At 34.7% G+C, this 16727-nt stretch overlaps 1 protein-coding gene across 1 annotated transcript in view; it reads left to right on the top strand.

The window, feature by feature from the left end:
• PUM2 (pumilio RNA binding family member 2) overlaps nucleotides 1-16727 on the top strand; it is a 115898-nt gene that overhangs the window by 75844 nt on the left and 23327 nt on the right. Inside the window, 2 exon segments of the mRNA XM_070379166.1 lie at nucleotides 3783-3926; nucleotides 4043-4336. Of these exon segments, the coding sequence (XP_070235267.1) occupies nucleotides 3783-3926; nucleotides 4043-4336 (438 nt within the window).

Genomic DNA, 16727 nt, shown 5'->3' with positions numbered 1-16727 from the left:
GAAATAGCTCAATTGGAATTGCATCACCTCCACTAGCTTTGTTCAAGGAGACCTAAATACCATTGGGCAACTCAATGCTTTAAACATGTCACTTCTTCCCATATTAACCTATAGTTTCAATGCATTTCCAATCAGAGCCCAATGGGTTTTTACTGTGGCCTTTTTTGACAGCTGATACTAAAATTTAAGGAAAATGCCGAGTCAAGATTTGCCACAATACTCTTACTAAAGGACAAAAATGAGTAAAAGGACTTGGTCTATTCTGACTTATACTCTAGGGTAAAATTTTACTCTAAAGCTGCAGTGGAATTACTCCACGGAGAGACATAGAGACCCCAAAAATGAGATCCCAAAAGAAATCGACACCTACCTAATTAGTAGCGAAAAAAAAAAACACAGCAAAAAACGATAAGGGGGAAGAACTTGTTTTATAAATAAGGTGAAAGAAAGAAAATTGATTCTTTAAGCAACAAATTGTTCAAATTGGGATCTGTGACTTACCCTGTGTTCATTAATCATTTACGTTTTAGATTTTAGACCTGTGTGGGAAGGTGGAGTTTTAAAGGTTATTAGAAGATAATATAGGGAAATTTTGTTATGAAAATAAAAGAAATAATAAATTTGAACCCATTACTTCAAAAGTCACCAGAAAGAGAATGACAGGTCAGGCTAGGAATGGAAAAGGAAACTGTGGAACACTTGAATTATAGCATACATAAGGAATTATAAATCAATAAGAGAGCTTCCCTGGTGTCTCAGTGGTAAAGAATCTGCCTGCCAGTGTAAGAGACACTAGTTCAATCCCTCATCCGGGAAGATCCCATATGCCTCGGAGCGCCTCAACTCCGTGCACCACAGATGCTGAGCCTGTGTTGTAGAAACTGGGAGGCACAGCCATTGAGCCCTTGAGCTGCAGCTCCTGAAGACCTCATGCCATAGAGCTCATGCTCCTCAACAGAAGCCACTACAAAGAAAAAGCCTCACGCCACTAGAGAAAAGCTCTTGCAGCAGCAAAGACCCAGCACAGCCAAAAATAAAATTATTTTACAGAATAAATAAATTAAAAATAAATCAATAACAAAATACAGCCAGTAGGAAAATGGGTGAGAGAAACTTTGAGGAGTCGTTTTCCCAAGAGGAAATGCAGAGGCACAATTAGCATATGAAAGGACACCCAACTTCCTTCTGAGGAAAGAAAGTCAAAACCGCAACCGAATGCTTCTGCCTGTCTTTCAGATTGGCCAGTTTTTAAAAGTCTGATAGTTCATCAAGTATTTTTAAAGTCATGGAGCAATGGGAACTCTTAATACCAAGGTGGTTAAGTGTGTAAATTTGCACAACCACTTTGAAGGCAGTTTGGCATTATTACCAAAGTTTGAAAATACACATACCCTTTAACTCAGGGTGTCAGCTGCTATACATCTTAGGTTAGAGAAATATGTACACAGAATACACCAGTATACACATATGAAAATGTTTATGGCAGTACTGTTGGCAGTGGTCCCAAACTGGGAACAGTGTAAATGTAGAATGGATAAATTTATCATGGTATTTGTTTAGTGAGGTGCTACACAATAGTGAAAATGGAAACAAAGTCTACTATAACAACATGGATGAATTGTATGTAAAATTTTTTAAATAATTCAAACCAAATAATTGTTTAGAGAGAGACCATTTATGGAAAGTAGGATGTTGTGTAACTCTGAAGATCCCCTGGAGAAATGGAGAAGGAAATAGCAACCCACTCCAGTATTCTTGCCTGGGAAATCCCATGGACAGAGGAGCCTGGCGGGCTACAAGTCCATGGGGTCACAAAGAGTCGGACATGACCTAGCGATTAAACAACAAAGGGAAAGAGAAGATTGTGGTAGAGCAGGGACTTATAAGAGGTGGGTGCCAGGCAGTTTTCTATTTCTATTCTTGACTTGCATGGAGGTTATACTTTTTTGTGTTGTAATCATTATAATGTACTTTTGATTTTTGCACTTTTTATGTTTTATTTCACAATAATAAATGTTTTACACACTTAAGAAGTATAATGTTCTGCTAAACAAGAACATTTTCTGGTAAAGAAAAAATTTATTCTCAGCCCCTTTTCTGTAGCTCCCCTCTGGTCCTTTTTACAGCAAAATTCAAAAGCATTTCTGTACTTGTTACAGTTCTTCCATTCTTTACTAAACTCACCACACTGACTATCATCCTTACCAGAATGACTTCCATATTGTTAAATTCATTAGTCTGGTTCTCAACTCTTAATGCCTTTTAGCAGCATTTCTCATTGTTAATCGCTCAGTCTTCATTCAAATTCTTTTTTCTTTGGCCTCCAGGAGACCCCTGTGTTCCGATTTGGTTTATTTCTTCCTGGCTGTTTCCTCTCGGTCTTTTCCTTGGTTCCTCCTCTCTCCAGCCTCTTAATGTGAAGTACCCTACCCTTTTATTTTCTTGGTGGTTGGATTATTTTTAGCAGCTAATAACATGCTTATATTGACCACTCCCTTATTTATAAATCCAACCTGAACCTCTCTATTAAACTCCAGACTTGCATATTCTATATGACAGTTACAGTTGGATATCTGATAACCTTCTCAAATTATTATGTTCATTGTATGAGGAGAGGTCTTTGAAAATTATTACCAATTAGTTCTCCTGAGAGGAGAGGTCATTCCCTCCTATATTTTGCCCTGTGCAGCCCTTCATTTGGCTGGTCCTCCTAATTCATATCCATTGTAATAAAGCTGCAATTGTGAATCAGAGTTACTGCATTTTATTAAAACAGCCTTTACATGTGAAAGTTTTGATCCTAGTTTAGAAGGTGGTGTTTAAATTTAAAAATATCCGAGGTTGCTAGTACATTTTTGCACGTGGTCCTCACACTTTTGAGCCTGAGTCTTTGTTACTATATAAGACAGCCTTTCTCAACCTGAGTCCTGGGAGAGAATAAACCTGTTGCCTTAAAGTATCCACTGTATGTGTGTATGTATATCTATATATAGGGAGAGGTAGATATATAGAGAGATAGATAACTTCTGTCCCATGCATCTTGAGTGGTATTTGTTATTTTGGATCATCTTTGAGTAAATTGGCAAAAAAGTCACTTTTCTGTTCTGTGGTTCAGATGAAGAACTGAGAAAGTCTGTGAAGAGAGAAACTACTCTTCCTATAATTCTGAACAGTGCAAATTGTCACCTCCCTTATGGTCAAGGCTGTAATACAACGAATGCCTAAGTTATTTTTATTCAGACTCTAGCTTTTGAGAACCTTTACAAATTGACTGTTAAACTTTATGATTTTAAGTTACCTGTTTATATCATGATTTTATCTTTAAAGGATTGCTTGCAAATGAAAATCTAAGGGAATGCTATCAATGAGGCACTTGGTTTAGAAATTTACTAAAATTGCCTACTGTTTTCCCTCACTTCCCTTAGTTTTTATCCATTCTCCTCTCAGGAGAACTAATTGGTGGTAATAATTTTCAAGCATCAGCCCTTGATTACTTACAGTTTCAAAAGCAAAGACTATGTCTCATCATTCCGTGGTCCATAAGCAAGAGGCATCGCTGTCAAAATTTAGGGAAAACATTTATTTAGGCTTTGTTAGATTTTCTTTTACTTAGTAATACTTTCTCAGATGTGTTTGTTTTTTATATAGTAACTAATGGTTTTATATTCACAATAAAAATAGCTATGTTTGCTGGTTGATAAAAACAACTGTGGGAGAAAGTAAATAACATGCTTTCTATATTAATGTTTTCATTGGTAAACATTTATTTTGCTATTATCTAGGCTATCAAGTACTAGCTCCAACTGCCTATTATGATCAGACTGGTGCCTTAGTGGTTGGCCCTGGAGCAAGAACTGGCCTTGGAGCTCCAGTTCGATTAATGGCTCCAACACCTGTTTTAATTAGTTCAGCAGCAGCACAAGCTGGTAAGTGTAACTGACATTTTCTGGGGTAATAATTTTCTGGTGGTGTTTGAGATATTTTAAAAATAGAAAATGGTTTTCTGGGTAGTTTTAAGAAGTGTCTGAAATTTATTTTATAGCAGCGGCAGCAGCAGCTGGAGGAACTGCAAATAGTCTCACAGGCAGCACAAATGGTCTGTTCCGGCCAATTGGCACTCAGCCACCACCGCAGCAGCAGCAGCAGCAGCAGCCAAGCACTAATCTGCAGTCTAATTCATTTTATGGGAGCACTTCTCTGACTAACAGCTCCCAGAGCAGTTCTTTATTTTCTCACGGACCTGGCCAGCCTGGTGGAAGTACATCTCTTGGCTTTGGAAGCAGTAGCTCTTTGGGTGCTGCTATAGGCTCAGCCCTCAGTGGATTTGGTTCATCAGGTAAGTTTCTTTTTAAGATTAGTGTACTCTGCTAAGTGGACATGAGGTACATGTATTTGTTTTTAATATTAATATGAACAATAGCTAGTAGTGTAGAAAGGACAGGTTTATTGGTTTAGTTTTGTAGACAGAAGGAAACCTCTTGCAGTGTTTATGAATGTTTAACCCATTTCAAGCAGCCCATTCTTTACTCAAATATAATATATTTTCCCCTGGCCTTAAGAATTATACTACTGTAATTTTTGTTTTAGTAAGATTTGTTTGGGCTAATAAATATGCTTGTTACTAGCTCTTCCCTTTTCCCTATAATATTAATGTTAGAGGCAGTAAAAACTTTGCCATCTTAAGTTTCTGATATTTTAAAATAATAATTATCTGTGTGCTCATCAGATGATTTATTCTGATTAAATGTTAATGAATATTTATGGTCCCTATTTGGTATAATATATAAAAATAAAATATAATGAAATGTTCTAAACAGAAGCCCCTATGATAAGGATGCCTATCTTTATTTTAGGTTAAACAACTTAGCCTTTATCACTAAAAATACATTTAAAAAGACTCCCCTACCTCGTATCCTAGTTTTATGCATAATACTTAAGAAATCCAAATTTTAAATAGCTTCACAAAATAAATAATGTACCCATAGAAGCTGATTTTGTAACTGAGAAAGAGCTGAAATCAGAAGAGGCCCACCTTGACACCCTGTTGACACATGTATTATTAGTCTCTGGTGTTTTCAGAGTGTTCAGGAAACGTTAGGGGAAAAACAGCTTACTCTCATTCTCTTGGTATAATTGGACAGCCTTTTCTTTATAAGGGACATTTATTCACACCTCAAGAAATGTTTTATTTCTCTGGTGTCCTTGAGTCTTAAAATCTGCTTCTCATCTGTTTTCCTGCCACATGAAATTATATTCTTTTCTGGTGTGAAAAAATGGCCAAACTAACACATGCCAGTCATTACTAACTATTTTTGCCAGTTTTCTAAGAAAGTATCTTCTTAACTCTTTGAAGGTTTTTAATAGGGATGGTCCAGAACACCTATTAACTTTTAGGTGCATAGTTCTTTTTTGATATAATGAGATACAAAAAGGAAATATCGTATTTACCTAATAAAAAAATTGCCTAAAGAATGGGCATGGGAACTTCTCAGGAAAAATCTAGTGAACATAGAGACTATTCAGTCTTTTAATTTTCCTATTTGATCTGTTTCATTACTTTTGGAGCTTACTATTTTAATATGTAGCCCAGGCACTCTCATAGACTCATTTTTTGTTTCTAACGGTTGACAAGCAGTTGCCCCAGATAATCCTAGATTGCTGAAGCAAATCAAAAGAACAGATAATTAAAAAAAAACTTTTGTGGAAATAACTAGTTTCTGTAGATTTGTAGGCCGAAAATAATACAGGAAAAATAGAGAAAAGATAAATATCCTGTTCCCTTTGTAATAATAAAATGTCACTGATAGTCTGGTATACTCCCAAATTCCCCTGTTTCTTTATTTGTTAAGACCCTTCCTGCTGTATTCAGGAGCTGATTAGTCATCAACATTTTGTTCTCTGTAGTTGTCCCCTGCGATGCCTCTGCCAAAAAATTATCATCTTCATTCTCCCTTCTTTATGAGCATTGCTTTACTCCATTCTGATTTCCAGCTTGGGGTACCTCTGTTTCACCTTGCTTCAGAGGACATTAACAATTGCTATCCCTAAATACCAGTAAAAAACCTACCATCTCCCTCCTCTTGGACATTTTGTGAGTGGAAGTGCTGCACTTACATACCCTTCGAAATCTACCCATTACCGTTTCACATTATGGCAATTGCATCCCTATATGAAATCTGAAATATGCTTATATGCCCATGTACATATACAGTACCATGTACACAGTCACTCTCTTACCCATATGGTGAAATTATTAATACTTTAACAGTGTTAGTTAAATACCCTGGTTTATAACTCAGATCGCCAGGAAGTTTAGCCATTGTAATATAGAGATTAAATCACCATTTCTACAACCTGTTATTTAAAATTTTCTTTTACAGTTGAAAGTTCGTGATTTAACATTTTATCCACAATTGATATTTGATTAGTGACTTCATTGTTGTTGTCTAGCCTCTTAAATATTTTAGGGATATTTTGTTTTCTGTTTTATAGTCATACTGTTGCAGATAGTTTAGGCAGATAGTAAAATTTAAGAAGCCAGCTTGTTTACGTTTAAAATAAAGCTGTTTCTGAATTACTTTTAAATGTTTTGCTTGGCTTTTCCTTTTTAGAGGAAAATGATATTGCATGTGTCAAAACTATGGTTTCTTTGATGATTTGCCAGGGGAATGATAGTGCTGCTGCTCTCATTTAGAGGGCTTTTGTCTTTTTCCTTGTCAGTTAAATGTTTTCTGAAATAAATAGAAATTACAAATGTAGCCATGTTTTAGAAAAATCACTTTGACAGTGTCCTTTTAAATTAGCATAGTTAATATAGCATACATTGACAATTTTGCCAAAACCATTCTTACAGTAGTATTTATTTGTTGTATTAAAAATGCATATAGTTACTTAGTATTTCCCTATAATATATCTTAAAAAGTGAGAATTTCATTAAAACCTGATCAGTCCTTCAGAAACCACATTCACTGGTTTAAAAGGTTGAATACTGTTTATTTAATATTTTGCTTAATACAGTAGTATAAGCCTGGTATTTTTCCTTTATAGGATTTTTGTTTTGGTAAAACCAGTGTAATTAAGTTTTCTGTCTGTATTAATAAGCTTACCTTGGTCTACCATCATGTGCTCTGCTTAATTTTTCTCTTTAATCTATACCCTTATGACCTATTTATAATTGACCTCTTAAAATTTTCTTTAAAAGAATTAACCATATTGGTCCGAATATAGAGCTTGTCCTCTAAAAACTTTATAGGTTAAAAAATGTAATTATTATCTTGACTATAAAAGGATTTAGTTTAAAAGGCTTAGAGATAGTTAAAAAAAAAACGTACTTGAAAATACAGGCTATAAGTGAGACTTGAGAATTCGGAGTTTTGGACAACCCTTTTAAAAACACTTTGTAAATAATTTGATTATCCAAATATATGTTGATTAATAGCCAGATCTCGGGTTGCATAGCTACATGGTAATGTGAACCTACCATTCTTTTATGATTTTATAAAATATAAAGGGATAAAAAGGACTAGAAAGTTAATAATTGAATTGGGGATTAAGTGAAAAACAAAAAATTGTTATGTAGTACAGTAAGGAATGTAATATCTTTACCTGAGTAAGCAGTTTACAAGGCCAGACTATCATCTTAAGAATGGAAGATCTTGAGGGGTAAGTGAATGCATGTCTTTGGTTGAAAACAGAGAGCTAGCAGTTAAAGTTTGGTTTTTCCATGTGTATTTTGTAATTTAGCTGTTGAAGAATCAGGAGAATGTGTAGTGTGAAAAGTACTGAGGAATAAGCTGCCACTGTATTTCACAGATGACTAATATTCGGGCCAATATGGACTTAAAGGACTGTGGTTTGAACACAAGCTGGAACCCAAATCAAATGTGAATGGCAAGGGAAATGTATTAATATTCTGTTTATTAATATTCTTTTCTTGGCATTGGGTTGAAGTCTAAGAACTTGGTTCCAAAGGTTAGGATACTACCAAAATATAACCTTAATGGAATTTAATCTCTAGCATAGCAGACAACTTAAAATTTCAGGGTTTATAAATCATACCAGGGTATTAAAGCACAGAAATCATATGTGTCAGTGGTAAATATGTGTGAAATAATGAACATATGACTGCTCTTAAATATTTGGTCATTTTCCTGGGGTGCATTTATACCCTTTTATGATTAATAAGTTAGTATATATAGTTATCACAGTATATATAGTTATCACAGTAATTATCTTCTCTGTTATGTTTCTAAAAATAATTATTGTGATCACTCTGTTATTTCCCAGCAAGAGTTGGGGATAGGTTTTATTCAGTTAACACTGTATGTAATTAGGGTTTTTTTTATTTCTTCTTCAGTTGGCAGTTCTGCAAGTAGTAGTGCCACAAGGAGAGAGTCTCTATCTACTAGCTCTGACTTGTACAAAAGATCTAGTAGCAGCCTAGCACCCATAGGGCAACCATTTTACAATAGTCTGGGATTTTCCTCCTCTCCAAGTCCAATAGGCATGCCTCTGCCAAGCCAAACTCCAGGACATTCACTTACGCCACCGCCATCACTTTCATCACATGGATCCTCATCCAGTTTGCATTTAGGTAAAAAAAAAAACCAAAACCCTTTTTATTCGTATGTATACATGTAAGTGTGTTTGTGTGTATGTTTTATGATATGTGTAAAATATTTAATGTTGGATAAAACATGCCAAATTGCTTTTGCTTTTAGATATTATCCTTTTGAAAAAGTTCTACTTTTGTGAAAATTCAAAGTGAGGGTCTGATGTACAGTAAGGTAAAGACCCCTATTGTATTTTTTATTCCTTTTATGAAATACAGTGGTGTGTTTTTTCTCGTCTGTGCTTTTAATTTGTGTGTGTTTTAGTTCATCTGAAAAGTCAGTTATTTATATGTGATAGTGAAATAAATTTCACCATCAAAAGTTTGTGCACACCAAAAGCAAAATGTTAGTCACATAGTTAAATTAAACTTTAAATAATTTAGTTTAGTATGATGGTCTTTGCTTTGGCCTTTTACCAAAGGGTTATATCAGGGTATATGAATTGAGTATGTTTGTGAGTTAGAGAATCTTACTATGTATGGGTTTGGTCCATGTACTTCTGTTACTTTTGAATATGTGGTTTAAGAAAAAATGTTCTAGGCTTTATGTACCCTTATAGTTGGGACATTTAGAACTTTGGTTTATATCTGTATATTAAAATTGCCCCCAACCCAGTATTATTTGAATTGGTGGTTACCTTTTTCCTGCTCCAAGAAGTATTTATCCATGTAGTTAACAGGATATTTTGAGGGGTTTTTGGATATCAGAGGCTGTGTACGAATCTCTGTCTCTTCAAAGTATTTTATTAAAATTAGGTTTTGGATATTTCTGATTTTAGTCATTTCAACTTAAAATTGAGGAGTTCTATTGCTGATTTTTATATATGCTTGGAAAGATATTAATCAGCTTGTGAGTTAAAAAGTAATGCTTGCTTTTGTAAGCAAATATAAGTTAGTGATTATGTTTGAGCCCCTCACCCAGTCATAAGGCTATAGCTGTTTTTCCCAAAAGCTTAGTAATGTAGTTAAGTGTCCATGTAACAAAGGAATTTTTAACAGTGATCATCATTTAGGTTTATGTTATTACAAAGTGGGCTAGATTTCTTTTTTAAAAAGATTGGTCCTCCACCCCAGTTCTGAGCCTTTGCTCTTTTGGGGATATTAACTATATGCAGCCAATTAATTTATTTGAGTGGGGTCCTCAGACCTGCTTTGTAGCACTGTTTGTGTAAACTTAACCAGTTTTTAGTCTACCGCCTTCCTTCATTTATCTTTTCTCAGTCATAGTAACTATTCAGTTCTTGATTTTTATTATTTCTGTTCAGACCCACTCCTACTGCTCCCATTTAAAACATGCCTTTGAGACTTTGAAATTGACACCAAAATTTGGAGCAAAACATACCTAAGAATAGACATTTCATAATAGTTTTGTGTTTTATTCGTTAAGATTATATTTGTCATGTCCTGTCATTTTTTTCATAGGTAAGTTTCAGATCAGGTTTCTGTCAACTGTTAACTGCTTATGTTGTGCTTTAGTGCCTGTGTAAATGGCATTATTATACTACATAACTTGCTTAGAAAATGGATTATAATGACCTTTTAGATGTCTCTAGTTAAACCACAATCTAGATTTTTTTTACTATAAAGAATCAAGGCATATAAATGCTTATGGAATGAATTCTAGTCAGTTATGAGACGTAATCGTGTGGGCCAGGAGTTCTACATTGTACTCTAATACTTTTGTACCCACAGTATAAGCTTAACTCCTTAGGTTAGCTTCACCTTGAAATCTGGTATTTTTTAATACACCTCTGATTGAAATTGTCTGTAGATTTTTTTCTTTTGAGATTCCCTAGTTTCTTTTAGCTTTAGTCATATTATAACTAGCAGCCTTGTTTGGTAAGAAGGAATAGACCCTGCCAAGTTGAAATAATTCAGTAGATTTCATAAATTTGCTCTTCACATAGTGTTCATGAAAATAATCTGTCCTTCACTTTCATATCATTGACTCATGATGCAAGACTTACATCCTCTCTGGTCTAAAAAATATATTTTAAATTGTGTATTCCTGAAGTGGATTATGCCATAAATTAGGCTATCAAGGCTGCTGATTTATAAAATACCTAAGGAATGAATTTGCATAGCTATTTAAAGAATAATCTTACTGTGGTCACACACTAAGAATATAATACTATAAAATAGAGATAAATTTTCCATTTCATTAAAATTGACTGGAATTAATTAGTTCCAGTTGATTTTCTTATGAGATGTTAAGACGTTGATTCACAGAAAAAGCTAATAACAACATTGTGTGCTTCTGGTTTTCAAGGAGATATTTCATTTTTTAAAAATAGTTGTAATTTCAAAAAAAAATAGTTGTAATTTCATCAACATAAATATTTTTAGTAGGATGACTAGTAGTCACTTTGTGATTGAACAATCAGTATTTCAACTGATAGATTTTGGTTGTTCCATATTTTTATAACCTAAAACATTTTTGTTAAGATTTGCAGCCTTTTTAAATATACTGAAGTCAGAAACATGAAAAAGTAATTTTATATTCCATATTATAATGTGAAATTTCTAAGAGATTCCTTTTTAAAAAACATTTATAGCCACAATATCAAAATCATACCTTTTAACATTTATAATTCTCATTACTCTAGTTTCCCTAATTGACTTAAATGTCTTTTTACAGTTGTTGTGTTTAGCTCAAGGTCCAAATAAGGTCCTTTATTTGTTTGATATGTCTTTTGATATGGAACCATTTTTCCATCCTCTTTTTTTTCTTCTTCTTCTCTACATATATTTGTGAAAGAAACTTTGTCCTATTGAATATCCCACATTCTTGACTTTGATGAATTCTTCCTCATGGTATTTAATGCGTTCCTCTGTTCTCTGAATTTTCTATAAAATGGAATTAAATTTAGTGCTTTGATCTTGTTGTTTGCTTTGTTATTTGGTTATATAGTTCTGCTGCACCATATCAGGAGACATATATCTGGTTGTTTCCATGTAAGGTTGTTTCCATGATCTGGTTGTTTCCATCAGCCAGATCCACTTAACAGCTTAGCAACCTTTCATCATCACCTGAATATTTCTTCAGAGATTGCAAAATTGTGATTTTCTAACTCTGTCACTCTTTTTGCATTGGTTAACTGGAATTTTTCTGTGGAAAAGAACTTTCATTGATTGTGAGGTTAACCCTGAAATACATAGTTCATATAGGAATCAGGATAATGCTTAATTTTTTCCCCTGTATTTTGTAACTTAATAAGTTGATGCCTTAGCAACTTCTGAAGGTGACTTGTAGGGGTTTTTTGTTTTTGTGTTTAAATCATCATACACTGTAGGTAATTGTAGTGTAAATTGATAGCTTTTAGGATTGTTGATATGTTTCAGTCCATTGTAGTCTGGAAGATAACACTTTTTATACCTTTTTTTGATCCTATATTACTGTCTTTAGCCATTTGGAGTCCCTGCAGATTGGTACTCCTCCTTGACCATAACTTGTTAAAAGCACTTAAAACACTGGTCAGAGAAGCAAGTGGAAAAGAACAAGCAAAGAGAACAACTTTAAGATTAGTGGTTTTTATTTTGAAATGCAAAAAACTATGTCAAATTCTGGGCTTTATGTTCAGCATTGAATATTAAATGAATTATTTACATTAATTTATAGAGTTAAAAGAAAAAATCTTCTACCAGTAGTTGTGTTTTAAATTATTCTCTATGATAGAAGTCAGTCTCTTATTTTGAGATAGTTCACTCCCAGTAAAAGAAGATGAAATATTTCCAGTCTTACATTGTTCGTCTACCTGGAGCTAGCTAACTAGTTTAGTTAGAAACTAGTTGTTTCCTTTCTTGTTTCCTTTGTTTTTCTTCTTTGAGTAAATGTTTACAATCAGATCAGATCAGATCAGTCACTCAGTCGTGTCCGACTCTTTGCGACCCAATGAATCACAGCACGCCAGGCCTCCCTGTCCATCACCAACTCCCGGAGTTCACTGAGACTCACGTCCATCGAGTCAGTGATGCCATCCAGCCATCTCATCCTCTGTCGTCCCCTTCTCCTCCTGCCATGTTAATGATTTCTTATTTAATCTTTACTCTTATAATATTTAGATTGATATGGAACTTCTTGGGTATAAAGTAGTATTCTGTATTTTTATTAGGGTTTGACAAACAAATGGTTTTCTTCTCTGTACCTCTTCATTTTTGAACTGGCTTATTTTTTTCCCTAAGAAAAGGGCGCCAAAAAGTCTTAATGACAGCTATGAGCTCTGGGAAATTAGTTAATTTGAAGGTAACTATTAAAGTTTTGTTAATATCATGTATTCAGTAATCAAATAGTGTATTCAGCAATCAAATAGTGCAATAGATTTAAAAACTTTGTAACCTGTCTTCTAATCACAGAAAATTTTATATGAAATGTAGACAGGGTAATATAAACTTCTAAGGTCATTTTTCCTGCTTAGTGGTAGTTTATCTGTTGAAATTGCTGACCTTTAGCAAATTTGGTCATCTACTTTTCTCAGAATGAGATGTTTAAGAGTTAAAACAAGAATAGCCAAATCAGTTGTTAAGGCTATCTGCAATTTTGCTGAGTTTCATATATGGTCCTTGAAGCAGAAAACAATATGAATTATTTTGAAGTTTTCGTTGAAAGTACTCTTTAAGTAGCAAGTTCCCTGTAACTGAAAAGCTGCTTGCTGCTAAGTCTCTTCAGTCGTGTCCGACTCTGTGCGACTCCATAGACGGCAGGCAGCCCACCAGGCTCCACCATCCCTGGGATTCTCCAGGCAAGAACACTGGAGTGGGTTGCCATTGCCTTCTCCGAACTGAATAGCATTTGGTAGTTTTCTAAAGCACCTTCATATTCATGATTTCATTTCATTCTAATTGTTAACATAGAGTGGCTGAATAATATGCCCATTAAAGAGACAGTTATTGGTCATGTGAGCCCCAAAAGCTTGACCAAACCCATAAATGACAGCACTGAAGCTGGAACATTGTTCTAACTCCTGTTACTATTTTTTCTGTTCCACTGTTCGATAATCAACTAAACAGTTTTACAAAGTATGCCAATAACAGGATTCTAATCAGCCTCTCAAATTATATTTAACACTGGTGTAAGTTATGTGATTTTTTAAATGTCTGTAAAAGATTACTAGGCTTCTAGATCCCTTTCATTTTTCAGTCATTCTTGAGATTCATAGAAAAGCTCTTATCTAGACATTTTTAAAGTCCAGTTTCAGTTCAGTTCAGTCTCTCGGTCATGTCCAACTCTTTGCAACCCCATGAATCGCAGCACGCCAGGCCTCCCTGTCCATCACCGACTCCTGGAGTTCACCCAAACTCATGTGCATCGAGTTGGTGATGCCATCCAGCCATCTCATCTTCTGTCATCCCCTTCTCTTCCTGCCCCCAATCCCTCCTAGCATCAGGGTCTTTTCCAATGAGTCAGCTCTTCGCATCAGGTGGCCAAAGTATTGGAGTTTCAGCTTCAGCATCAGTCCTTCCAGTGAACACCCAGGACTGATCTCCTTTAGGATGGACTGGTTGGATCTCCTTGCAGTCCAAGGGACTCTGAAGAGTCTTCTCCAACACCACAGTTCAAAAGCATCAATTCTTTGGCGCTCAGCTTTCTTTATAGTCCAACTCTCACATCCATACGTGACCACGGGAAAAACCATAGCCTTGACTAGATGGACCTTTGTTGGCAAAGTAATGTCTCTGCTTTTGAATATGATGTCTAGGTTGGTCATAACTTTCCTTCCAAGTAAGCGTCTTTTAATTTCATGGCTGCAGTCACCATCTTCAGTGATTTTGGAGCCCCCAAAAATAAAGTCTGACACTGTTTCCACTGTTTCTCCATCTATTTCCCATGAAGAGATGGGACCAGATGCCATAATCTTAGTTTTTTGAATGTTGAGCTTTAAGCCAACTTTTTCACTCTCCTCTTTCACTTTCATCAAGAGGCTCTTTAGTTCTTCACTTTCTGCCATGAGGGTGGTATCATCTGCATATCTGAGGTTATTGATATTTTTCCCGGCAGTCTTGATTCCAGCTTGTGCTTCTTCCAGCCCAGTGTTTCTCATGATGTACTCTGCATATAAGTTAAATAAGCAGGGTGACAATATACAGCCTTGACGTACTCTTTTTCCTATTTGGAACCAGTCTGTTGTTTCCATGTCCAGTTCTAACTGTTGCATCCTGACCTGCATATAGGTTTCTCAAGAGGCAGGTCAGGATTATCTACTCTTTGAAAAAGAGTATGTGTTACTCATAAGGCAGGTGACTCAGGAACTGAATATATTATACAATATAGGACTGAATAGATAAGACAGCATATTCAGCTTGAAACGGAATGTTATTTACAGGTTCTCATGATAGTTTAAATGAACGCACTGCTTCAACCCACTGGTGTGTCTAAAAGTCACTTATTTGTTTATGAGTATGAGATATGTTGTGAAGAAATTCTATTAATTATTACTTATGTAGAAGAATTTATTATTTTATGTTTCATTTCTGTATACAAATTCATTAGTCTGAGTTCTGGTTTGGGGTCCCAGTGATTAAGTTTTGGCTTTATATTTTGTTCCTTATCCTTTAATTATGTTATCTGTGACTTTGTGCTTCTGATGACTGAAAAATGTTTTCTCCAGTTAATTCAGTTAAGATAATCTCAGATTTGAGACTAGAAAATGCTTGATGATCCTATTCAGTGGTTTACCATATCAGAATCACTTGGGCCTGTTTAAAATAGTTCGAATGAGGAGGTGATTGATTTGGAATTGTATGACAGCAGTTTTTGCTTGTCATGATGATTATGGGGATTCTCTTGACATTAAATACCTAGCAGCCAGATGCTAAACTCATTTTAAAATGATTATCCCACTGAAATTTCCAGTAGTACTCACCTGGAGAGAGCGACCACTTGGCAACAATTCATAGTTTACATTAGGGGTTACTCCAATTCACACATCTTTTTGACTCATAATTCCTGGATATGGGTTATATGAGCCTTTGATGTTGTCTCCTGTCATGTTACTAATGGATTTTTTTTTCTTCCTGCCTTTTTTTCTTTCCATTTACCTGAAGTCTGCTTACCATTGCATGTTTTAAATTTTTTAATTTTGGGGGGAAAAAAAAAAAAGCTTATGGAATGAGAGAAAATAGGAAAGTCTGATCTCTTTTTGTATATATTTTAAAATACTCTTTCCCTTGATTTGTATTTTGCAAATTGGAGGCTTTAATTTTGTTGGCTATAATTCTGTATATTGTTATTTACTATCATTTGGTTGTTTTACATTTTATTTATTGCCACTAGCTTTCCTTCATATTTGCATTTCATCTCCTCCCTCAATTGTTTATCTACCTTTCCTTCTTACCGATATCAAATAAGTCTTCATGTGTCTTAAAAATTATTGTAGTTTATCAAAAATTTACCAAGAACTTATATTATTTCACTGTTTATGCCCTAAATAATGTACTTTAAGTAAAATAGGATCAGGAAACTAACTCTTAAAATATAGGCAGATGTGCTTCGTCAGAAACCTGCATCTTTATTAGCCAAATAAACTTTAAGAATGAAAGTAGCATGGGTCGCATGGGGTGATATGGAGAATTGACTAAATGTTTAGGGTATTTTTATATAAGACTGTTTCCTTAACCAGAAATAAGTCCAGTGGAAGAAGGGCAAGATCTTTACACTGTAAACTATAAAGCACTGACTGAAGTTGAAGAAAGCAAATAAGAGACCATGTCATGTTTGTGGTTTGAAAGACTCAGTATTGTAAAGATAGCAACTGTCTTATAATTGATATACAGATTTAGCACACTCAGGGTTTTTCAGCTTTTTAAAGAAACTGACAAGGTGATTTATTTCATGTAGATAGAAAAATAGAGCCAAGATTAATCAAGACAGTCTTCAAGAACAAATTTAAAATTTAATAAATTTGCTGGATATCAAACTTATTAAAACTACAGTAACTAAAATTGTGGTATTGGCACAAGGGTAGAGAAAACAGATTGGTGAAATCAAGGACCCAGAAATAGACCTGCTTGTTTGGTTACCTGATTTGTGGCCATGGTGCCATTCTAGTGTGTTTGGGAAGGATAGTCTTTTCAGTTAAGTTGAACTGGAGCACTTTAGTATCCAGACAGGGAGAGATTA

The sequence above is a fragment of the Bos mutus genome, chromosome 11 (assembly GCF_027580195.1).
Source record: "Bos mutus isolate GX-2022 chromosome 11, NWIPB_WYAK_1.1, whole genome shotgun sequence".
NCBI classification, from domain to species: Eukaryota; Metazoa; Chordata; class Mammalia; order Artiodactyla; family Bovidae; genus Bos; species Bos mutus.
This window is presented reverse-complemented; position numbering and strand designations above follow the sequence as displayed.